Genomic DNA, 21,518 nt, shown 5'->3' with positions numbered 1-21,518 from the left:
CGATTTAACTAATTTTATTGAACAAATTTTATTTGAATTTGCTTAATGCTAGTTATTAAATTATATAAAGGTGAGAGTATAATGTATAATGAAATGATACATTACAAACATGCACCAACAACAAAAGAAAAACAAATTAAAGTAAAATATTGTGCTGGATTTTGTCTGTGTCTTACAGTTCACATCTAGTTATTACAAAAAAAAAAAAAAAACATAAAAGACCGGTTGAAATCCAGTACACATCAAGTCGTACTTGAGTTAGAAAAGTACCAATCTGGTTAACAGCGTGCCCCTCCACTTTTTAGAAGAACTTAGGCTCCAGAAGTGGAATCCCAGGTTCTAAATTAGTGACGTCTGCTTTCTCAGACTGTAATTGTTAGTGACGTCTGCTATCTCAGACTGTAATTTATACTGGACACTGCTAACTCAGTCAAACTAGAATTAAGTTTATGAACTTATATTGTATAAAGTACTTTTTTTGATTAAAGTAAAGAATTAAATTTATATAAAAACTCAATTTGGTACTTTAATTTCATAGCAACAGTTTATTATTTTAAAGTATAAAAGTTTCCAGAGTTCAATTTAGATCGAAAAATATTACAATTTGAATTCAACAAAAAAGGTTTTTTCAGTGCAAAAATCGAACAAAAATAAACACATTTCCTCGACCTGTTGTTTGTTTATTTCTGTTTGAACAAAAGCCTCTATTTTTGTTTGTATTTTTGCTCTAAAAAACCCAGTTTAATATTTTTCGATCTAAATTGAACTTTGGAAACTTTTATACTGGATAAATTTTTCAGTTGAATTTGTTGTTGCTTTGCAAACTTAAACAATAGGGTTTTTGGGGTTTCCAGTTTACAGTCTTGGTATAGGTATAGTTTGTCAATGATGAAACATTGTTTAATACTGTAAAACAATGTAAAATATTGAAAAACACCTGGTGAAAAAAAGAAATACACAAACAAGAGTTTGTTGCTTTTTTAGTAAAACCCTGGACCCGACGAGTATACCCCAGCCTATGACAAAAAACACCTGACAATAAATACGTCGGTCCAAAGGTGTTTAACTTAATTTGCTGTCATTATTTTTAATGAAATATCTTAGGCTGCTGATAATAACTTTAAGATATCATGATTTTTAAATGTGTCAAAAATAAGGTTTTTTGCATTATTACCCTTCAATAGTGAGTCCTATCGAAAAGTTCTCTTTTAAAAACTTGAAGATCATGAGTGTTCTTCTATGCAAAACAGTTTTTTTTTTTTTGTTAGCGGTCGTTTAAAGTGATATAAATATTTAACATTTTGACGAAATAAAAAAATTTCGAATTTTGAATCTCCGAACTCGTAAAATATGATTTTTTTTTTAACTTATCAGTGGTTATACTTAAAAGTGAAATAGGTTCATGTAAAAACTAACTGGAACTGCACTTGAAACCTATCCCTTTTCTAAAATGCATCCGTTAGATGTATGAGTTACTCCACTTTATACCTATTGTCACAAGAAAATCCGTTAAATTGTTGCTTGATTTAAAAAATTGAAATTTTTTGAAAAGCATCAAAAATGTGACTTATATACCACTTTCAAATATAACGACTAATATCTGTTACTCACTTTACATAGACTATAATAACGTTTTCAATACAAAATAGCTAAAGATATGGGGTATTTTCACAAACGTCTGCCTAACTTAAGCCTACGTTAGCCGTGCTCATAAATTCAGATTTGCAATCGTACTATCTTAGTCCAAATACAGTACCTGCTGTTAAAAAACTACTGTGGTGTAAGAAATGTTTCTTTTTCATTTTTCCAAAAAATTGGATTTTTGTGTTGTTTGAGATAATGATTTTAATTTAAAATTTTTCATGTTAGGGTGGCTCAAAAAATGATAGCTTCTACATAAAAAAAAGTCTACGTGGATATCAAGGGGCACGGTAGTGCCCAGCCAAGTTCTCTAGCAACTTTGGCACTACACCCTTATTTACAGGAAACAACTCAGGCCATTTTCGACCCCCCTCTAACTTCCACACCAAAGATGCTAGAAATTTCAAACTCGCTACATTTGTTAAGCTGGTCAAAACAAAACTCCTCACAAAATTTCAGCTTGCTACGATGAGTAGTTTCTGAGATATAGGGCTTCGAAAATCTCGAAAACCGTAACTGACTGATTAACTCACTGACAGATCATCAAAATTATGGAGAACTTCCCGTTGTCGCAAAAACTTGAAATTTTACACGGTTATAGGGCTTGTGGTGTACACAAAGGAAAAAATTGATTTTCAATTCAGGGGGCGTGGCATCCGCCCATTTCCGCTGAATTTTCATCAAATATTATAGAGCACTTCTGATTAGCTTAGAATCTTGAAATTTGGTAGAATGGTAGAGTTGGTACTTAATATAAAGGAAAAAATTTGAAATTTGAGAATTTTAGTCAGGGGGCGTGGCAACCGCCCATTTCCGCTAAATCTTCATCAAATGTTATAGAGCACTTCTGATTATCTTAGAATCTTGAAATTTGGTAGAATGGTAGAGTTGGTAGTTTATACAAAGGAACAAATTTTAAATTTGAGAATTTCAGTCAGGGGGCGTGGCAACCGCCCATTTCCGCTAAATTTTCATCAAATATTACAGAGCACTTCTGATTATCTTAGAATCTTGAAATTTGGTAAAATGGTAGAGATGGTAGTTTATACAAAGGAAAAAATTTAAAATTTGAGAATTTCAGCCAGGGGGCGTGGCAACCGCCCATTTTCACTGAATTTTCATCAAATATAGAGATTTTCAATTCTACAGCCTTACCTTGCAAAAAGTAGTGAAATCACAACAAAAACATTACTGTTAAAAAAAGAGCCAAGTTCTCCTATGTTGAAATTATGCTGGCACAAAAAGTACTGAGATGTAAAAGTGTACCAAGTTCTAAAGTTTGGGTTCAAATTCGTATCAATAAAATTTTGATTGTTTACTTGGCAATTTTTGAAATAACTTTAAAAATGGGAAATTAAAAGAAAAATTGTCAAGAGAACAATCAAAATTTTATTGATACGAATTTGAACCCAAACTTTAGAACTTGGTACACTTTTACATCTCAGTATAATTTCAACATAGGAGAACTTGGCTCTTTTTTTAACAGTAATGTTTTTGTTGTGATTATTTTAACCAAATATAGGTATATTTTACATTTACTCTTGGAATTCAACCAAAATCGATTGAATTAATTTGATGTAAATTTCATATTTCTATACCAAAAACTTTACAAACTCTCGTGCACTAAAACTCATTTTTTTTTACAGAAAAAAAAACTTTTTTGAACTTTTTTGAACACCCCCGATTTCTAACTTCAAATATATGACAGCTGGCGTGCCTGGAATAACGTATAGAAAATTATGTACGATTTTTGAAGATGTGTGCCGAAAAAGAAATTTACTTATTCGAAATCATTACCACAAAATAAATTACTTAAATTCAATTTATATAAGTGTCTTTTTTAAGAACTAAAAATTCTAGCTGCACAAAATAATGGAAAAACTCAAATGTAAAATAGATTTAAAATTAATAAAAAATGATTTCATAAATAACAATTTCCAACCATATAACTATTCTATTTACTTTGATATTCTCTGATATTCTTAATTTATCTTAAATGCATCCCTACATTATATTTAGTTACTAATAAACACTAAAATTGAGAAAACCCATTTATCATTCATGTTTTGTTTGGAATTCTATTTCCACAAGGGAACAGCACGACGGACATTTCACAAAAGATATATTATTAAAGTTCTTCCTCAAATATTGCATATTTTATGGCTACCTAAGGAAAACTTATTTGATGTTTAAAAAAAGGACAATGTTGAAAACAATTAAAGTAATATTTTTTTTTTATCAATGTCCAGCCCAAAAACTCAACTATAAAAAACCTCAAAATGAAATGGTAATGTTTAAAATGATTTATTCACATTGACCCATAAAAAAAACTGTCTCAGGGTTTTATGCACTAAGTTTTTCTCGTATTCAGGAGTATCCGGATAAAGCACCAAATCAGACTTGTACGAGTATATTTTTTTGTATTACAAAAACGTGTGTTGCGCTTTATTTATGAATGAGAACACGTGCGTTTATTTGTTCAACATTCGATGTCAAAAGGTTCATAAATCATATTCTTATGATTGTGCAGCTATAAATTTGTGGTTGATTTTATTATTCTCTGGTTTCAATGTCCTTGTGGCAAATCGAATGAAATACATTGTAGGTAGATGTTTGTATTTATGTACATACCAACATAGTATAGTAAAGAATTTGTTTTTTTGGGCAACAAATAAGGTTAAGTTATTTTAATTTATTCATATAAACACACACAAAGCAATGTGAGACGTGTTCAAAATATTTTTTGTTTATATTATTTTTGATGGTTTTTTGATTGGTGTTTTGTTCGAATGGGTATTATAAGAATTGTAGGTCTTTTTGGCTGATTTTAATAACGTACAGGTAGGTATTATAACACCAAACTTATATTTCAATTTAATAAGGAAAATATTTCGTAGGTATGTAGTGAAAATCAGCGTGTTTCTTTTAAAGCTTCAGCAGGTCTATGAAATAAAATTTCAGCATGAGCTCTTAGGTGACTGTTAACGCAGAACATAAATCTTAATACATATATATATATATATATATATATATATATATGAGTTAGTGCTTTCGACCAATTCAAATATACATATATATATCGTTGCAAAAATGCGTCTAAATTTATGTATTAGTTTCTATAATCCAGATACACCATCTATTTACTAGATTTTAAAAAAATCTTTTGTTTTTGTTTTCCATAATTTGCTTCAAGAATTCTTGATAAAAAAATTATACAGTAATTGCCAACCAATTTTTATATACCTACTCAAATAGTTTTTAAAAAATAAATTTAAATTTTACAGTGTAACACAATTACAGTGTAACGAAAATTGGTCTATTAGTTGGAGGGTGAAGAAGACTAATCTCTTTTTTAGCGACAAACTGGTTTAATACTGTTTTCAATTCACATACCACATGGGAAAACCTTACTTCTTGCCATATTTTACAATTTTTACAATTTGTATTAATATAACCAATAAGATATTTCTATATAAAAAAAACATACACATACGCCACAGTGAACCGCAGTTGGGACGCAAACAAAATAATTAAAACAAATTTATAGCTGAATAAACAATTACCCAGTTCAACTTTGTCGACCATTTAATAAATGTCAAAATTTTACATATGGGATGCTAAGATTTCGGAGCCTTTCTTTCTTTTTCAGCTTTCGTTGAACTCTCACCTTAAATTACATTGGTGAACAAGGTTTTTGCCACAAGAACCAAAATATACTTTTCTAAAGGTTTTCGAGGTGCTGAACTCGAATACGAAGTCAAAAAATTTTGATTGGCCTCCGTTTTTGAAATATTATAGTTATAAAATGCCAAAAAAAACGTAATTTTATCTGTTTTCGAGGTTATGTTTTTTTGTGGAGTAGTTCATTATGAAAAAATTTGTAGCAATAGCTCTGTTTTATTTTTTTCGAGATCAGATCATTGTTTTTATTAGCTTTACAACAAAAACAGGATTTTGTTTTGTTATTGTTTCGCAAATAAATTAATGGTCTGATCTGGATCACGAGGAAAATTAAACACAGCTAATGATTAAACTGGTTTACAAATTTAAGCCTTTTTTTGTTGCCGAAACACAAAAAATATACTTTTCTGAAGGTTTTCGGTGTGCTGAACTTGAATCCGAAGTCAAAAAAAAAATTAATCAGCTCCCGTTTTTTGAAATATTACCGTTAGAAAATGCAGTACTTCGGACCTTATTCTTTTATATAAGGAAAATTATTTGAGCAAATATAGTAACGGTATTTATAAGAACTATTTTCTACCTTTCAAAATTCCGATATCTTTATTACTGCCTGAAATATCCTCAGTTGTTTGGCATGTTATACAAATTTTATGACATCATTATCTCCCTAATGATATATGAAGCCAAACCCACTTACTTCAATTTAAGATATCTCGGACAATACAAAAGATATTGAAAAGATTCAAACAGGTATTGAAAGATGGAAAGCAGTTCTTATAGAAACCGTTATTAAATATGCTCAAAAAAACGTTTTTTTGCATTTTATAACGCTAATATCTCAAAAACGGGAGCTGATTAGTTGTTTCTGACTTTGGATTGAGTTCAACACACCGAAAACCTTCAGAAAAGTTAGTTTTTGTTTCGGCAACAAAACCCTTGCAAACCAGTGTTAGGTAGATATAACAACTTATTTTTTTTTTCCAAAAAATGTTAAAATCTTTCCGATATCTCTTTTACGACCCGAGTTATTTTAAATTTGAGTAATTCTTTGGCTCAAAAACAGCACTGGTCAACCAAATTAAACTTTTTGACGTGATAACGTCTTATAAATCGATGAACCATGGCAGCCACCACAAAAAAGTGACGCCATTTTCTAACGTTACACTCTCGCACTTTCGCAGAGCGGCAAAAAATTTCAATTCAAAATTAAAAATAAACTATTAGAGATAAAAAAAAATTTCTACAGCTTATTTGAGAGATAATAACCTAAAGCTTAATCCAAATGAAGCATTTTTAAAAATTACGTCATTTAATAGGGTAAACAGGGGTAAAACGTAAAGATGAAATTTGGGCTAAAATCTAAACGCATAGTTGTAGAAAATTGATTTTTTTTTTTTGCTATAGATAGATCAGATTAATTTAAGAATAACTGCATTTAAGAAAAAATTCTAAAAAATTTTTGGGGCTATGATAAAATGATGATTTTGGGTAAAGGAAATTTTGCATCTTATACGGATTTTTTTCCTCACACTCTGCGTTTCGAAATATGAATTTTTGAAAAACACCTTATTTTTTTGGGGTATTTTTGGGTAATTTTTGATTTTTAGTTTTTTTAGGACATGTAGGTTTTGGCCATATGCATACATGTGTTGGAATCGTTTAGTAAGTTTTGACTGAATAACGGGAGAAACAAGTTTTTAAAAAACACGTTTTTTTACCATTTTTTTTAATAGATACAGGAATAAAGTATATGGAGTAATGATAGACCATGACTACGACTAAATGTGTTCGAAGTTTCAATCATTTTCGTAAACACAATTTTGAGATAACGGTAAAATATAATTTTAGAATTCAACAGGTTATAACTTTTGACCGACCAAGAGCAGAAAGAAATTTTATTAAACATATTCATTTGATATATCACACATAACGGTAGACTAACTACAAGCTACACAATGTTAAATCAAGAAACTTGCGAAAAACCTCAAAACAACAGTGGAGATCTGTTGCCCCCCGAACAGCAACCAGTGTGGGAAGTACCGTAATCTCAGTCTGGAAATTCGACATGGTTGACTTTAAAAAATTCTAACTTCTCGTGTAGGCATCTTTGAAATGAGATTGATAAGTCATATGAAAATTGAAATAATAAGCTTTCACATGGTATATATTTTTTATAGGTTGTCAAACAAAAAAATTGATTCCATAGCCGGAGAACATAAAATAAAATTCTTATTTTATTTAAGTACTTAATCCAGCAATACAAAAAACGAAATATATAAAATAAAATGTTTTTTCGCTTTTTTTAATGAAACTTGATCGAGTTCAAAAAATTCTAGCTCTTTTTTTAGATGTCTCATAGATGTGATCGATATACATAATTTTTAGCTTAGACAATAAGCTTTCAGATGGTGTAAAATTTTGTATAGGTTGTTAGGGAAAAAAATGGAATTAATGACGTGAGAAGATAAAAATTCATGTTTTCTTTGCTTTTTTTGATGAAAATGATTGTTTTCAATAAATTATTTTTATACTTTTTGCGCATTGTAAAAATTTAAAAATGGTTTTATTCTTAAGAAGAAATACTTGGCTTTTAAATTGCATAATTTTTTTTGTTAGATTTTAAAATAAAAAATTAATATAATGAGAAAATAAAAAACGTATTTTTTTTTAGCTTTTTCTTGTAATTGACTCATTTTAAACAAAAGCACACAACCTGTTTTCTGACGACGTTATCACGTAAAATCATCGTCCGTTAACCGGCTTTACAGACAACCTCTTTTTTTTGCCAAAAGAGCCAATACTTTTCTGAAGGTTTTAGGGTTACTGAACTCGAATCCAAAGTAAAAAAAAAAAAAAATCTACTGGCGGCCTCCTTTCTGGAAATATTACCATTATGAAATGCAAAAAAAACGTGTTCTTTTTTAATAACGGTAATATTTCAAAAACCGAGGCTTATAGAATATTTTTTATTTCGGATTCGAGCTCACCAACCCTTGAATCTTAAGAAAAGTACATCTTTGTTGTTGTGGCAAAAGTCTTGTTGATCGAAGAACTTAAACTTTAGATTAAGTTAAGTTAGTTTTTGATTTATTATTATTATTTTTTTTTTTACAAATAGTCCATCACTCAACGAGTGTTCTAGGTATTAAGTTTATCATGCAGTGGCTACTCTTCTACATCTAGATCTCTACCAACGTACAATGAACTCACGTACAATATATAGAAACATTTTATATGCAAAATGGTTTAAACGATAATAAATTCTAAGCATAAAATAAGCAGCAACAAGGCACACATTTTTGGTTGCTGTTGTTTTTCATCCTTAAAAATATAAGGTATGTATAAGAATAGGGAATCCATTTTGTTTTTCTGCCTTACATACAAAAGTTCGTTATTCATCGTATCCGTTTGTCCAAACCGAATTTCAGATATGCGTATGGTGTGTTCATTTATGTAGCATGTTTGCATGAAATAATTAATTTATTCCTATATTCATGTGAAATATCTAAGCCAAGACAAATTGATTCAATTAATTTAATTTCTCTATTTTAAAAATGTTCATCTCTCTATGAACTAAGGTTGGTATTTAGTATACCGTTTACATATTTGTATGTGTGCATATAAAGGGCCACCTAATATAATATTCAAATCCAAAGTAGTGCTATGAAAATATTTATTTATTTTCTTTAAAAAATAAAAACAACAAATTTTGCTCTCTAGAATTTAAATTGTTCAAATATTCTCTTCTAAGCCCACTTTCAGAACCAGAATCATTTCATTAATCATGCCAGACTCAGGACGACAGGAGTTGAAGTTGAAGTTGCAAATCTGCCTGACATGATTCTAAAACATGACGTTTTCTTCTTGGTCCTTAATAAATAAATCAAGTCGTGTCTTAAATAAATGTATATTTAGGCTTTTTCCATTTTATATACCTATTTTTTTTTTGGAAGGAATTGAGAAAAGTTATCAAAATCCTGTGAACTTGACCTCACGCAATCGTTGAATAACTTAATCGACAGGGGCATTCAATTATTCCAGGTGAAAAAAAAAGATAAACAAGATACGAAGTTAATTTAGAAATGTGAGGTTATTTTTTTTTAATCAATATTTCAATAAGGATTTCCTTGAGGTTGGTTCAAGGAAGAGACGGGCTATAACTTTGATTTTAATTTTGAAGGTAAGGCTGTGTTTGGACTTTTTACCATAAGCAATCACCTTAACCTTCGTAAGCGAGAAACTTTCAAAAGCATTTTTGTTTATAATGAAAAACAAAAACACATTTCCTTGTAATAAAATAGAAGCAAATATTGGCAGAGCCAAGATATAGAAAGTAAGTGTATATACATAGCAACCGTATGTACACCCACGCTGGGCGCCTGCTATGACTTTATGTTCCGAGTGTTACACAAGAAAACTGGTTGTTTCTAATCGACTTAGCAAATAAACCGCACTATAAAAGTCAATTCGATTTGGAATATCCGGCTGAAAAGTTTGCTAACTGATAGGCCTTTAAACCTACAGAGTCTCACCCCCATACTCTTGTTATGTGCCACGATAAGCACGAGTGCTTTTCTATAGCCTATATAATGTATATGGATGTTATGTCTATGAAGAGAAGCACTAAAAATGAACACCCAGCATTTATGTATACTCTCGACTCGACTCGAATGTGGAAAATATTGGATTCCATTGTGTTTCACCAGGGGAAGAATGCTTTGCAGGAGCAGCTAATTGCACTTAATTCGTATTCAAGTGGCAGCTCTATATGTGCATTTTCTGTACTCAAATCGAAAATCACATACTCACATTCCTATATAACAACAACAACAACAACAAGAACCAACAACAAGAAACTGGTACTAGCTATTGGATTTGCTGCTGCTTAGTTGTTAAACGATGCCCTTAAGTGATATGCCAGCACCCCTATTATCGTTAAGCATTCCTTGCTTATTCCGGTGGGTACAACTGGAGTTGGTTGTGCAGCCATTTGCATGCAACCGCACTTTTAAATGGTTTAGTGACTAATTATTTGTTTTGTGGGTCTTTGTTTTTTTTTTTTTTTTTGCTCCTTTTTCGTGCTATTTTTTCTTTTTTCGTGGCTACAATTATGACTTGAGAAATTCAGTTAAAGGATATACAACATACATGGGTATGATGCGATGCAGGTGAATTAAAACCTGCCTCAAAGGTATTTTTGAAGAGCTAATTGAGGTAAAGATTTATTCTTCCATGGGGAGTATTTTTTTGGAAACAATGTTTTTCAATAATTTTAACGCGAATTCAGGTCAGATAAAGGGAACGAATAAGTCGCATGCTCTTGTTGTTAATATTTAGGGATAAAACGAAATTATTCAAAAACGCATTTTAGCTTAGAAATGCAGTCGACTTAAGTTTAGTAAAGACATTAAATGTAACGAATCGAATTTTTACTTGTGAGTTGTTTTTTTTTTTACGATTGTGTTTGTATAAGCTTGATTTAATATTTAATTAAGTAACTTTATTACTAGCTTATTTGTTTTTATATTCAAGCCAGTTTCTTTAGAATTTTTGTTTTTCATGAGAGCTTAAAATAAACAAATATTAACACAAAAACTTATTAAGTATAGGTATTGCATACAGTTTTTATTATCATCCTCCGGGGGTCACTGTGGTGTATTTAGAACATTTTATATTGCAGGTTAATATAAAATAGATAATAGTTTTCCATAGGTAACTTGTGAGTGTTTTTTTTTACTGTTCATTTTTTTTAAGTTAAGAAATGGCGATTGCCGGAAATTTGTTTATGTTATTGAAAATAAACTAAAAGAAATTTGAATTTTTGATTCAAAAAATTAAATATACAACTATGTATATTTATGAATAACCTGATTTTTTTTTCAGATATACCATAACCGAGTACCAGATGGGCACGTATCATGTGGAGGTCCTCTGAGACAACCAACACCACGGCGGCGGTGCCAGTTTTAATACAATCAATGGTTTTAATTAAAAAAGTCGTTTTTTCGGTCTACCAGGCCAGACCCCTTAAAGTTTTGAACACTTGTATAAAACTTTCATACCTTAGTATGAAATTTCATGTACCTACATTTCTGTATCTACAAAATTTGTAAAAATTGTAACTAGAAGAAAATCTTATGATAAACTCAAAATTCATTTGTGTACTAACAGAAAGTAAATAATGATCCACATCTTAAACCTTAATTAAAAAAAAAAAAAAACAATCTCCCGTTTTCAAAAATTTAATTTTTTAAATTTTGTTTTCAAAGTTTTATTTTTGATTTACATTAAATCTATTCCAATGTTTTTTTTTTTTAATCGAAATTGATCTACGTACTTAGGAGAAATTCAAAACTGAATTTATAAAAAAAAAGAGGTTGTCTGTAAATCCGGTTTACGGACGACGATTTTACGTGATAACGTCGTAAGAAAACAGGTTGTGTGCTTTTAAAATGAGCCATTTGAAGGAATTATTTATTTCAAACAATCATAATTTACAAGAAAAAGCTAAAAAAATACCTTTTTTCTTTTCTCATTATATTATTTTTTTTTATTTTAAAAGCTCACAAAAAAAATTATACCATTAAAAAGCCAAATATTTCTTCTTAATAATAAAACCATTTTTAAATTTTTACAATGAGCAAAAAGTATTAAAATAATTTATTTAAAACAATCATTTTCATCAAAAAAAGCAAAGAAAACATGTAAATTTAACTTCTCACGCTATTAAATCCCTTTTTTTTAACAATCTATAAAAATTTTTACACCATCTGAAAGCTTATTGTCTTAGCTAAAAATATATATAGATCAAGTCTATGAGACATCTACAAACTCCATGAAATTTCATCAAAAAAAGCAAAAAAACATTTATTTTTATGTTCTCATGCTATTAAATGAATTTTTTCCCTAACAACATATAAAAAAAATTTATACCATGTGAAAGCTTATTGTTTCACCTTTCAAATGACGTATCAATCTCATTTCAAAGATGCCTACAAGAGAAGTTAGAGGAAGTTAGAAGTCAAGAAGTTTTTAAAGTCAACCATGTGGAATTTCCAGACTGAGATTATGGTACTTCCCACACTAGTGGCTATTCATGGCGCAACAGATCTCCACTGGTGGTATGATGTTTTTTCGCAAGTTTCTTGATTTAACATTGTGTGGCTTGTAGTTAGTCTAGCGTTATGTGTGATATACCAATTGAAAGGTAATTGTATCAGGATGCTCATAAATGTTTAATTAAATTTCTATCTGCTCTTGGTAAAAAGTTATAACCTGTTAAATTCTAAAATTTTATTTTAACGTTATCTCAAAATTGTGTTTACGAAAATGATTGAAATTTCGCACACATATAGTCGTAGTCATGGTCTATCATTAAAAACGAGGATAAAAGACCTTTTCTCTACATATAATATTCCTCTATCTATTAAAAAAAAAGATAAAAATAAAAAACGATGAAAATCGGTTAAAAACGGCCAAAAAACCTGTTTTTTTAAAACTTATTTTTCTCCGTATTCAGTCAAAACTCTTTTAACGATTCCAACGTTTTGCACATGTATGCGCATTTATCACTCCTTCATGTCCCATATAATTTGAGATTTTTTGAACGCTCCAAAAAAAGCTAATAATCAAAAACTGCCCAAAAATACCCCTAAAAAAGTAGGTATTTTTCAAAAATTCATATTTCGAAACGCAGAGTGTTGGAAAAAAATCGGTATGAGAAGCCTAATTTTTTTTCCTTCATCTTTCAGCTGGCACCTTAAGAATTGTCAAAAAAAATTTCCCCTACCCATATTCAACATTTTGTCATACCCACAACACCTGATCAACGTTCAAACAACAAACAAATTTCATCTTTCCGTTTTACCCCTGTTTACCCTATTAAATGACGGAATTTTTAAAAATCCTTTATTTGGATTAGACTTTAGATTATTATCTTTCAAATAAGCTTTAGCAGATTTTTGTATCTCTAATAGTTTATTTTTAATTTTTAATTTAAATTTTTTGCCGCACTGCGAAAGTGCGAGAGTGTAACGCTAGAAAATGGAGTCACTTTTTTGTGGTGGCTGCCATGGTTCATCGATTTATAAGACGTTATCACGACAAAAAAGAATTTGCTCTAAAATTTGGGTGGAAAAACATGGACAAACGAATTAGACAAGTTAGGTTCAAAAATTTTGAGGTCGAAGATCTGGCTTCACGGAGCTGATACCAGTAGTGTTTCAAAGGTATTGTTAAAACGAGGATAAAAGACCTTTTCTCAAAAACCAAACACACTTCAGTTATGGATAAAGCTCCACACTTCCATAGGACATTACGTGATACGTCTACTACCGACCGTGAGCACGGTGAAATTTTTAAGGAATTGACTTTCACTTGTATAAAAACCATCAAAATAAGTAAGATTGAAAAAAATTGGCGAATGTATGAACTGGTGGGTGATTGATTATGAGAAATTCTAATATTTCTAACAAATTACCAAAAAAATGTATTTAGGAATTTATTCTAACTGAACTCTATTGAACTCATCAACACAGCAATTGGCCATGGTCATCTCAAAAAAAGTTTATGAAAAAAAAACTAATTCACGGAAAATCCATAAACATACTCCAGTCTTTTGTTTTCATTCTTTTAAAATTTTGCTCTCTCTTCCAACGCATTGGGCGCCATTTTTTATTTACTTTTTCTTTTATTTTAACTTAATATAACGTATGAAGAAGGTTGACATACAAAATTATTATTTGCATTATTTAAACAAAAATGTCAAATAACAACATTAAATTAATTAAAAAAAAAAAAACCTACGCAAACACATATTCAAAAAGGACAAAAGTGTTATTATGACAAAAACCAATGAAACTACTCATTTTTGTGACACATCACACGCATAATACCACAAGTGGCTACCCTTATAATGATTTGCAAAAAAAAAAAAAAAAAAAACAGAAATGTGACACATCCTTATCAGGTGACCATGAATTTCACAAAAAAAAAAAAAAAAAACTCACCTTAAATTTTCAATTCTCGGTCTACGGCATTGCGGTTGACGATTCCGCCGATGGCTGCGGTCCTTTTTACACGTACAATCACAATGCATTATGCATAGAGCTATTGACGACACAACAGTAACAATAAATGGCACGAAAAAAAAATTCACTATCACCTGGATCTGATCTTCGTGATTATAGGACGTCAATACCACAGTTTTATTCTTTCGCGAATAATAACATGGATATATAGCCCCTTCGAGCCCATAAAACCCATTGAAATCCTTGCACGTCACTGTGGGCGGATAACCGCAGCCCTTAATATTAACGAGTAGAATCGCCTCGGCCGATTGCTCCATTTCGGCGGTAAAATTACTAAAATCGGTCACATTTTCCGGTATGGTGATATTTTGCTCGATAAACGTCACATATATATGAACGCACTTGTACAAATCCGAAGTGCAACCTTCGCGGCAAGAACTCCACGAGCAATTAAATATGCCGATTAGATCTTCACGACGCACAGTCGTACACAGTGTGGGTGAATCGATGAAGTCGTGGCTTATTGTCGATATCGCTGGATCAACATAAAGGGGTACCAAGAACAGCAGCGACGCACCAGCTGTTACCGAGAAGAAAGCCAATGTTGATGTCCCGTAAAATTTAACACGTTCACGCCACGACCGAAAACGACGATTACCATTTTTCTTTTTCGGAGCCAGTTCTCGTTTTTTACGTAACCGTAGCTCTTGTTGTTGCTGTTCGAGTAATAATTCCGAACTGCCACTCCTCATTATTGTCAAAATCTAGCAGACCGGACGACCCACACCACCCCACACAAGACTACAACAACGACGAAGAAGACGACGACAACGACAACGACACCGACCAAGAAGAACAAGAACAAGATGATGATGCTCCTTCGTCGCTGTTTGTGGCTCCCCTGGTGGTAGTACTCTGTTGTCGCTGGTGTTGCTTTTGCTTTTGCTCCTGCTCCTGCTCCTACTGCTGCTGCTGCTGCTGCTGAGGTGGTGGTAACGTTCCCTTTTCTCAGGCAATGACACCAATAACTGCTGGTTGTATTGGTTTTGTTGCTGTTTCTGTTGGTAGTTGTTGCGGTGGTGGTCGTATTGTTGTTGCAAAGGTAAACTGCTAGAACTACTAGAATAATGACAGACAATGATGATGCTGCTGATGATTGTGGTGGTGGTGGTGAAGAAACCAGATTCCAAGAAAGATTTGAAAGATATGATATTGTTGCCAGTTCTGCTGCTGGTTGCTTCAGGTGAAAATTTGTCCAAAGAACAAAAACTATGATAGTAATAATGACAGATGATAATAATGATAGCAGTTGTTGTTGTTGTTGTAGATGGTAGAAATTTAGACAGCAGACCTGATAGCAGTTTTGACAGCAGCAACTGTATTTGAAGAGAATATGATCTGTCAATTGAATGTTTGTTTTCGTTACTTCGGAATTTTTCAATATTACTGTTGGTGGTGTATTTGTTGCGAATGATTGCGTCCAGTTCGTGATTGCATGTATCCGCAGCATCCCCATCTAAATTGCAACAGCACTGTGTATCGTACAACTCTTGCAACATTCGTTATTATCCCGTTATGTTCCTTTATCAATATTCTATAGATACTTTCTTTTTTTTTTGTTGTTTTATGACAAAGAAAGAGAGAAAATGCTGGAGAGAGATAAAATGAGCATTTGACAGATACACACGGTCAGTAACTGATACAACTATATGGAATGAGAGAAGAGAGTGAGAGAATATTGTGTGTGGGTGGTTTGGTTTGGTTTGGTTTGGTTGATTGAGTGTGTTGTGATTGCGACTGAACAAAAGTGAAAATTTTTGAATAGTTCTTCGTCTAAAGGTTTTTTTTTTTTTGTTCGTTTGGTTGGTTGTATGAACAATACACGATACCACGTTTGCTCTCAATTTGAATGGTATTGGTGCAGGTGGTTGGTTTATTCGTTTATTCCTTGGTGTAGGTTTTTTTTTTTTTTTTTTGTTAGATATTTTTTCGAAGGGGGTTGGGCTCAATTTTTTTTTTTAATTTTACTTTAATTTTACAATGTTTCGCTCACTGTTGATTATATCCAAAGAACACTTTAACCGTGATTCGCGAGTCATTTTTTAAGCGATTGAATTGTAGAATAAATAAAAGGTACTTGCACCACACCTCATGCCTCACGCGATGTATATTTTATTCCAATCTATATCCGAAGTTCAATTGGAATATGTCGATAAAATGTCCTTGCCAAGTAGACAGTTCATTATGAGTTGCTTTTCGTTCTCTGATTTGCCAGTTAAATCCATTTTTTTTTTGTTTTGTCGTAAAGAGAGTGAGAATGACAACAACAGCAATCAAAGAAATAGATAGTCGAGAAAAAAAAATTAAGTCGCAGACAAAAAGGACGAAAAACGACCAACCGACATAAAATTTAGGTACCACGGATCCGAAAATTTTTTTAGTGGGTCACAAGACCATGAATACCTGTAAATATGCTAAATAATGCATAATTCATTTATATCCACGGACACACATATGTATATGTATAGGTTTTGTACATATAAAACGTGAGAGATCCAACAACAAACAAAAAAGGATGTCTACTGTGCCGTTGATGCATATGATGGAACTTTGGTGATGGTGGGCGCGGCGGCGGCGACAACGGTTAGGGCGACAACAACTACTAGGGTGGTGGTAGTGGTATGTTGTGGGCGATGGATCTGTGTTTTTTTTTTTTAATATCTCATCCTTGCCAAAGGACTATTCCGATCATAAAAAAAAAATAGAAAACAAAATACCTAAACAAAAAATAAAGAAAAAAATGTTTCTGCCCTCTGAAATATTCAACTCACTATCACTTTGATGTATTTAAATGATTAAATCGCGAACAGGAAAATGGAATACCATTGGAATGACACATTTTCCTTTCAAGGACTTTTCCTTTATATTTTTTTCCCTTTTGTTTTTTTGGTTTTGGATTTTTTTCTTTCTTTTTTTTTTGTATTTCTTCCGTTTTAAAAATCGAAGTTTAGCACATACTATGTACACTATAAGAATCTAGTGTACATGTTTATTTAAACCGAGTTTTTTTCACTATAAACTTTTTATAAGGACTTTTGTCCTTGAATTTTTATTAATATTCTCCTACTCAAATGTATACTTTTTGAGTAGGTTTTTTTTCTATACGACGCGGATAGAAAAAAAAAATAATAATGGAAATAGAAAAAACAGTATAATCACGCGTCCGACTGTTATCCTTAATGCAGCCGTGTGCCGAACAATCGATTGTTCTATACTGAATCAGGAAAAAAATCTACCAAGGATATGAAAGTGAGTTAAAGTTTTTCTCGAAATGAAACTCACAAAAACTCTCTCGCTGCTCGCTGCTGATTTTGCTCTAAGGACTCTCTCTCTGTGAGGGGGATAAAATTTAAAGATATAGGTATTCAAGCTAAAAGTCGTGTTTTGGTGTTTTGACTTTTAAACCACCCATTCTACACAAACTGTCAAACACGAATTTACTCACACAATTAAAAAAAAAAAAAAAAAACAAACCTGATTCGGAATGGAAATGTTACAGACCAAATAATATGTAGACCGCTCCCAGTTAATGGAATTGAAACAAAATAGTTTGGCTGTTTTTGTATGTATGTATGTAAAATTGAAATGAAATCAAATTAAATAGTAACATCAGGAAATATACACATTATCAAAAAATGAGAATATACACAAAACATTAAGTAGGTATTGTAGGTGGCGCATGTCAGTGGTTCGGTTCATTTCCAAGTTGTTTTTTTTTTTGTGTCATTTTATCCTATTTAAATGGTGTACTTACTCCCCACCAGCTGGAAAATAATGAAAGTTGGGGGTGCAATATATACCAAGAGTACCTATAACGAAAAGGAGAACGAAGAATTTGGTTCAAGAACAACGAAAAAGAAACGAAAATGATTTCATTCATGGAATTCACTTCTTAGAGATCATGCGCTGTTACAGAGGGACTTTTAATTCAGCAAAGAAATCAATCTTTTTTTTTTTGTTTGAATGAGTTGAGTAGCTATTTGGAAAACAGAGATGTTAAATTTAGAGTTGCTAAAGGTGACTAATAGTACACAATGAAATCGTATTGAAGCAAAAAAGGTTTCAGTTCTTTTGATGCTTTAACTTAAAATAAAAAATTTATTACTAATTAATCTAATTTCAGAAAATGTTGACAAATATTTTTTATAATGAGGTTTCAAACTACATTCCATAAAAAAATACCGAAAAAAAAATCCGATTTAGTCACAATTTTTTTAAATAATTCACTCAGCTACTATCTACAGCTAGAGTTACGAAAACACCTTTTGAAATGGTTTTAATCTCCAAATTAAGTGTGCCATTTTTTCCAGAATTTTTGGAAATTTTTGTTCAAGTTGAAACCCTTTAAAATTTAGAATGCTATTGCAACTTAACATAGAGGGTCACTGTGGCGTATGTGTAACTTTTTTTTTTAATTTAAAAATCGCAGCGTTTAGAGCCCCCACACACTACAGACTTTCTATCGGACGATAGTTTAGTCGGGTTAGGCTCTTAGTGTGCGCACAGGTAGGCGACTAAATAGTAGGCTAGGTAAGAAATATTTTAGTTTGAAGACAAACTTTTTGATCGGCCGATACTTAAAACTGTCGGAACTGATAGAAAGTTTGCAGTGTGCGGGGCTCTTAATGTGGATATTCTTATTTTCTTATCAGTTGAGTTAAACTTTGTTTAGAATGTCTAAAAAAAATTAAATCAGCACTGGAAAAACGAAAGCATTTGATTTTTTACTTCCTGTTCTTGTTGGCTTAACGGATTTTAATTTCTTCTTTACGGATGTTTTTGGACACATTTAAAATGACCGAGTGTTGGATTCTTAGTACATATTTGTTAACTCTTTCATCCAAAATTCTTTACGGTTTTCGATTAAATAGTGGTATTGTGAAATTGCTAAAAAGGGTTGTAAAGAAGTATTGTGCTTTCCCTACATTTAATGATATTTTTCTTATTTTTTACAATTCTTTCACTTATTGACCTATTGATGAAAATAATAAACTAACCCAAATATTTTTTATTTCGCACACAATTTCGCTTCAAATTAATGAACACTTCTTGGAAATTTTAATAAAACTCAATATCCAATTTCAATTCAACAAAACAGAGATTTTAAGAGCAATAAACAATCAAAAGCGAGCTCATAGGGCAGGTTTCAGAAAAGTTAGGTTTTAAGTATTTTTATACAATTTTCGCATATCTGTAAAAAAAAAATTCTTCCAATTTAGGCAATTTTACTAGGCAAGAAAAAAATCCCTTACTCGTCCACTAAAATTAACGTTCGGAAATGACGTTGATTAAAAACATCTAGTCCCTAATATTTTCTGAACGTGTCCATTTTTTTTAAACATATTTCTTTTTGAACAAATGCTTGTATAGCCCAGTAAATTTAGTCAACATTTGGTAATGAAATTGCAATTTTTGCAGGACAAAATTATTTTCATGGAATATGAAAATCAATTTGTTGAGATTGTAGGATGTCGGGAGCAGCCGCCATCTTGAAAAAGAGGTTGGTATCGTTTTTATTTAAACTGTGTCCACAAGCCTTAACCGCCTAAGTCGAGATAGGAAAACGAGGAATTAACGATTTTATATTGCCTCCCTAGGGTAAACCTGCACTCGCATAATTTATGCAGAATGACCAACGACAGACTAATTAACAAATAAAATTCAAGTTGACTTTTAATTTCATACATATCTAATGTTTACCAACTCAAAAATTTTGTGGGTTTTTTGTGAAAAGGTTTTGTTAAAATTTTAATTTATGTAGGAACAAAGTAAAGCCAACAAGTGAAGTTCCTTTGTGTCCGTTAGTTGGATGTTCAAATACACCATATCTCCTTTATAAAATCTTTATCTCCACTCTTATTCGAAAATCCGTCAAGTGAAGTCGAGTCAAAGTTATAAGTAATGTCAAGTCAATTATTTTGTATTTTTACATTTTGAACTAAATAAATATAATAATTTTATTTCTAATGAGTTAAACTTTTGATTTAAACTACATTTATTGTTTATTTCTGTAAATTTGTTCGATTAAAAAAATCCTATTTCAAAAGGAGTCTATTTTTCCTCGTTCAGATAAATATGGGTTATTTTTTTGTCAAAACTTGACTTAAAAGAAAATTAAATAAAGGACTGGATATCACGAACTTGTTCTTATAGTAGCTTAAAATTTTAAAGCTTTGTATGTTAAAATTTGACTTGAGTATAATTATCAACAAATTTGAAAAGTAATTTTAAAAAAAATATAAAAAAAGGGTTTTTAAAACATGAATATTGATCACAAGTTTAATGGTTACATCTAGTTGTAAGTTCGAAAAAACATTCTTTTTTGTGGATTTTTTTGAAGAGATATTAAAAATTATATAAACATAAAGATTACATGTACATATAGCTAATTTAATGTATTAAAAGAATTCGCTGTGTATTTAAAAAATATTGGGTTCCGTTATTTTTCTAGCAGATCTCCTAGACGACCTCCAAAAAAAGGTGTCTGGGGGTAAGCAAGATATCTCTGATCCAAATCACATAAAATTAAAAAAAAAACCAAAAGATTAATTTCCAGGATAGACGAATGCAGGTAATGAACGAAGGAATAGTCAAACTTTTTGACAAAATGGCGCTTCCCAAAGAAAAAAATCGTTTTTTTTTTTCACGAAAATTTACACTTGGCTTAAAAATCGAATTATTGTCAAAAACCTTATTCCTTCGTTCATTAGCTGACAAAATATCTAAGAAAATTATGTAAAAATTGTAAGCCGATCACTCCACCAGTTTCGGAGAAATTTTGCTCAGCGGCTTTGAAAACACAGTTTCGAGAAAAACGCGTTTAAAAATTTTGGGAACCATGTAAACTTTGTAAAAAGTCTTCACAAATACGTATTTTCTCGGAAACTAATTGCTGTATCAATGCGAAATATTTGGACAATATTCTTATATATGTATATATACATTTAAAATATGCAAAAAAAACTTATTTGATTTTTTTCAAAACTACAACTAGGTATAACCCCTTAAAATCCATTGAAATATGCATTTCCCCTAGACTGTCAGACGGAATCTTATGCAAAAACTTAAAAACCCAGATCTTTTGTCAAAATTTTAGTAAATTTATTG

The 21,518-nt window shown here is 31.1% G+C and overlaps 1 protein-coding gene across 2 annotated transcripts in view; it reads right to left on the bottom strand.

Annotated features, from left to right (window-relative positions):
• The window catches only part of LOC129917201 (protein tipE), a 116,322-nt gene extending 101,218 nt beyond the window's left edge, over positions 1-15,104 (bottom strand). For both annotated transcript variants that reach the window (XM_055997597.1, XM_055997599.1), the window contains exon 1: positions 14,331-15,104. In XM_055997597.1, the coding sequence (XP_055853572.1) occupies positions 14,331-15,103 (773 nt within the window). In that variant the 5' untranslated portion in view covers position 15,104. The remainder of the gene's footprint in view (positions 1-14,330) is intronic.
• Between the last annotated feature and the right edge of the window lie 6,414 nt (positions 15,105-21,518).

The sequence above is a fragment of the Episyrphus balteatus genome, chromosome 3 (genome assembly GCF_945859705.1).
Source record: "Episyrphus balteatus chromosome 3, idEpiBalt1.1, whole genome shotgun sequence".
Taxonomy (NCBI): domain Eukaryota; kingdom Metazoa; phylum Arthropoda; class Insecta; order Diptera; family Syrphidae; genus Episyrphus; species Episyrphus balteatus.
This window is presented reverse-complemented; position numbering and strand designations above follow the sequence as displayed.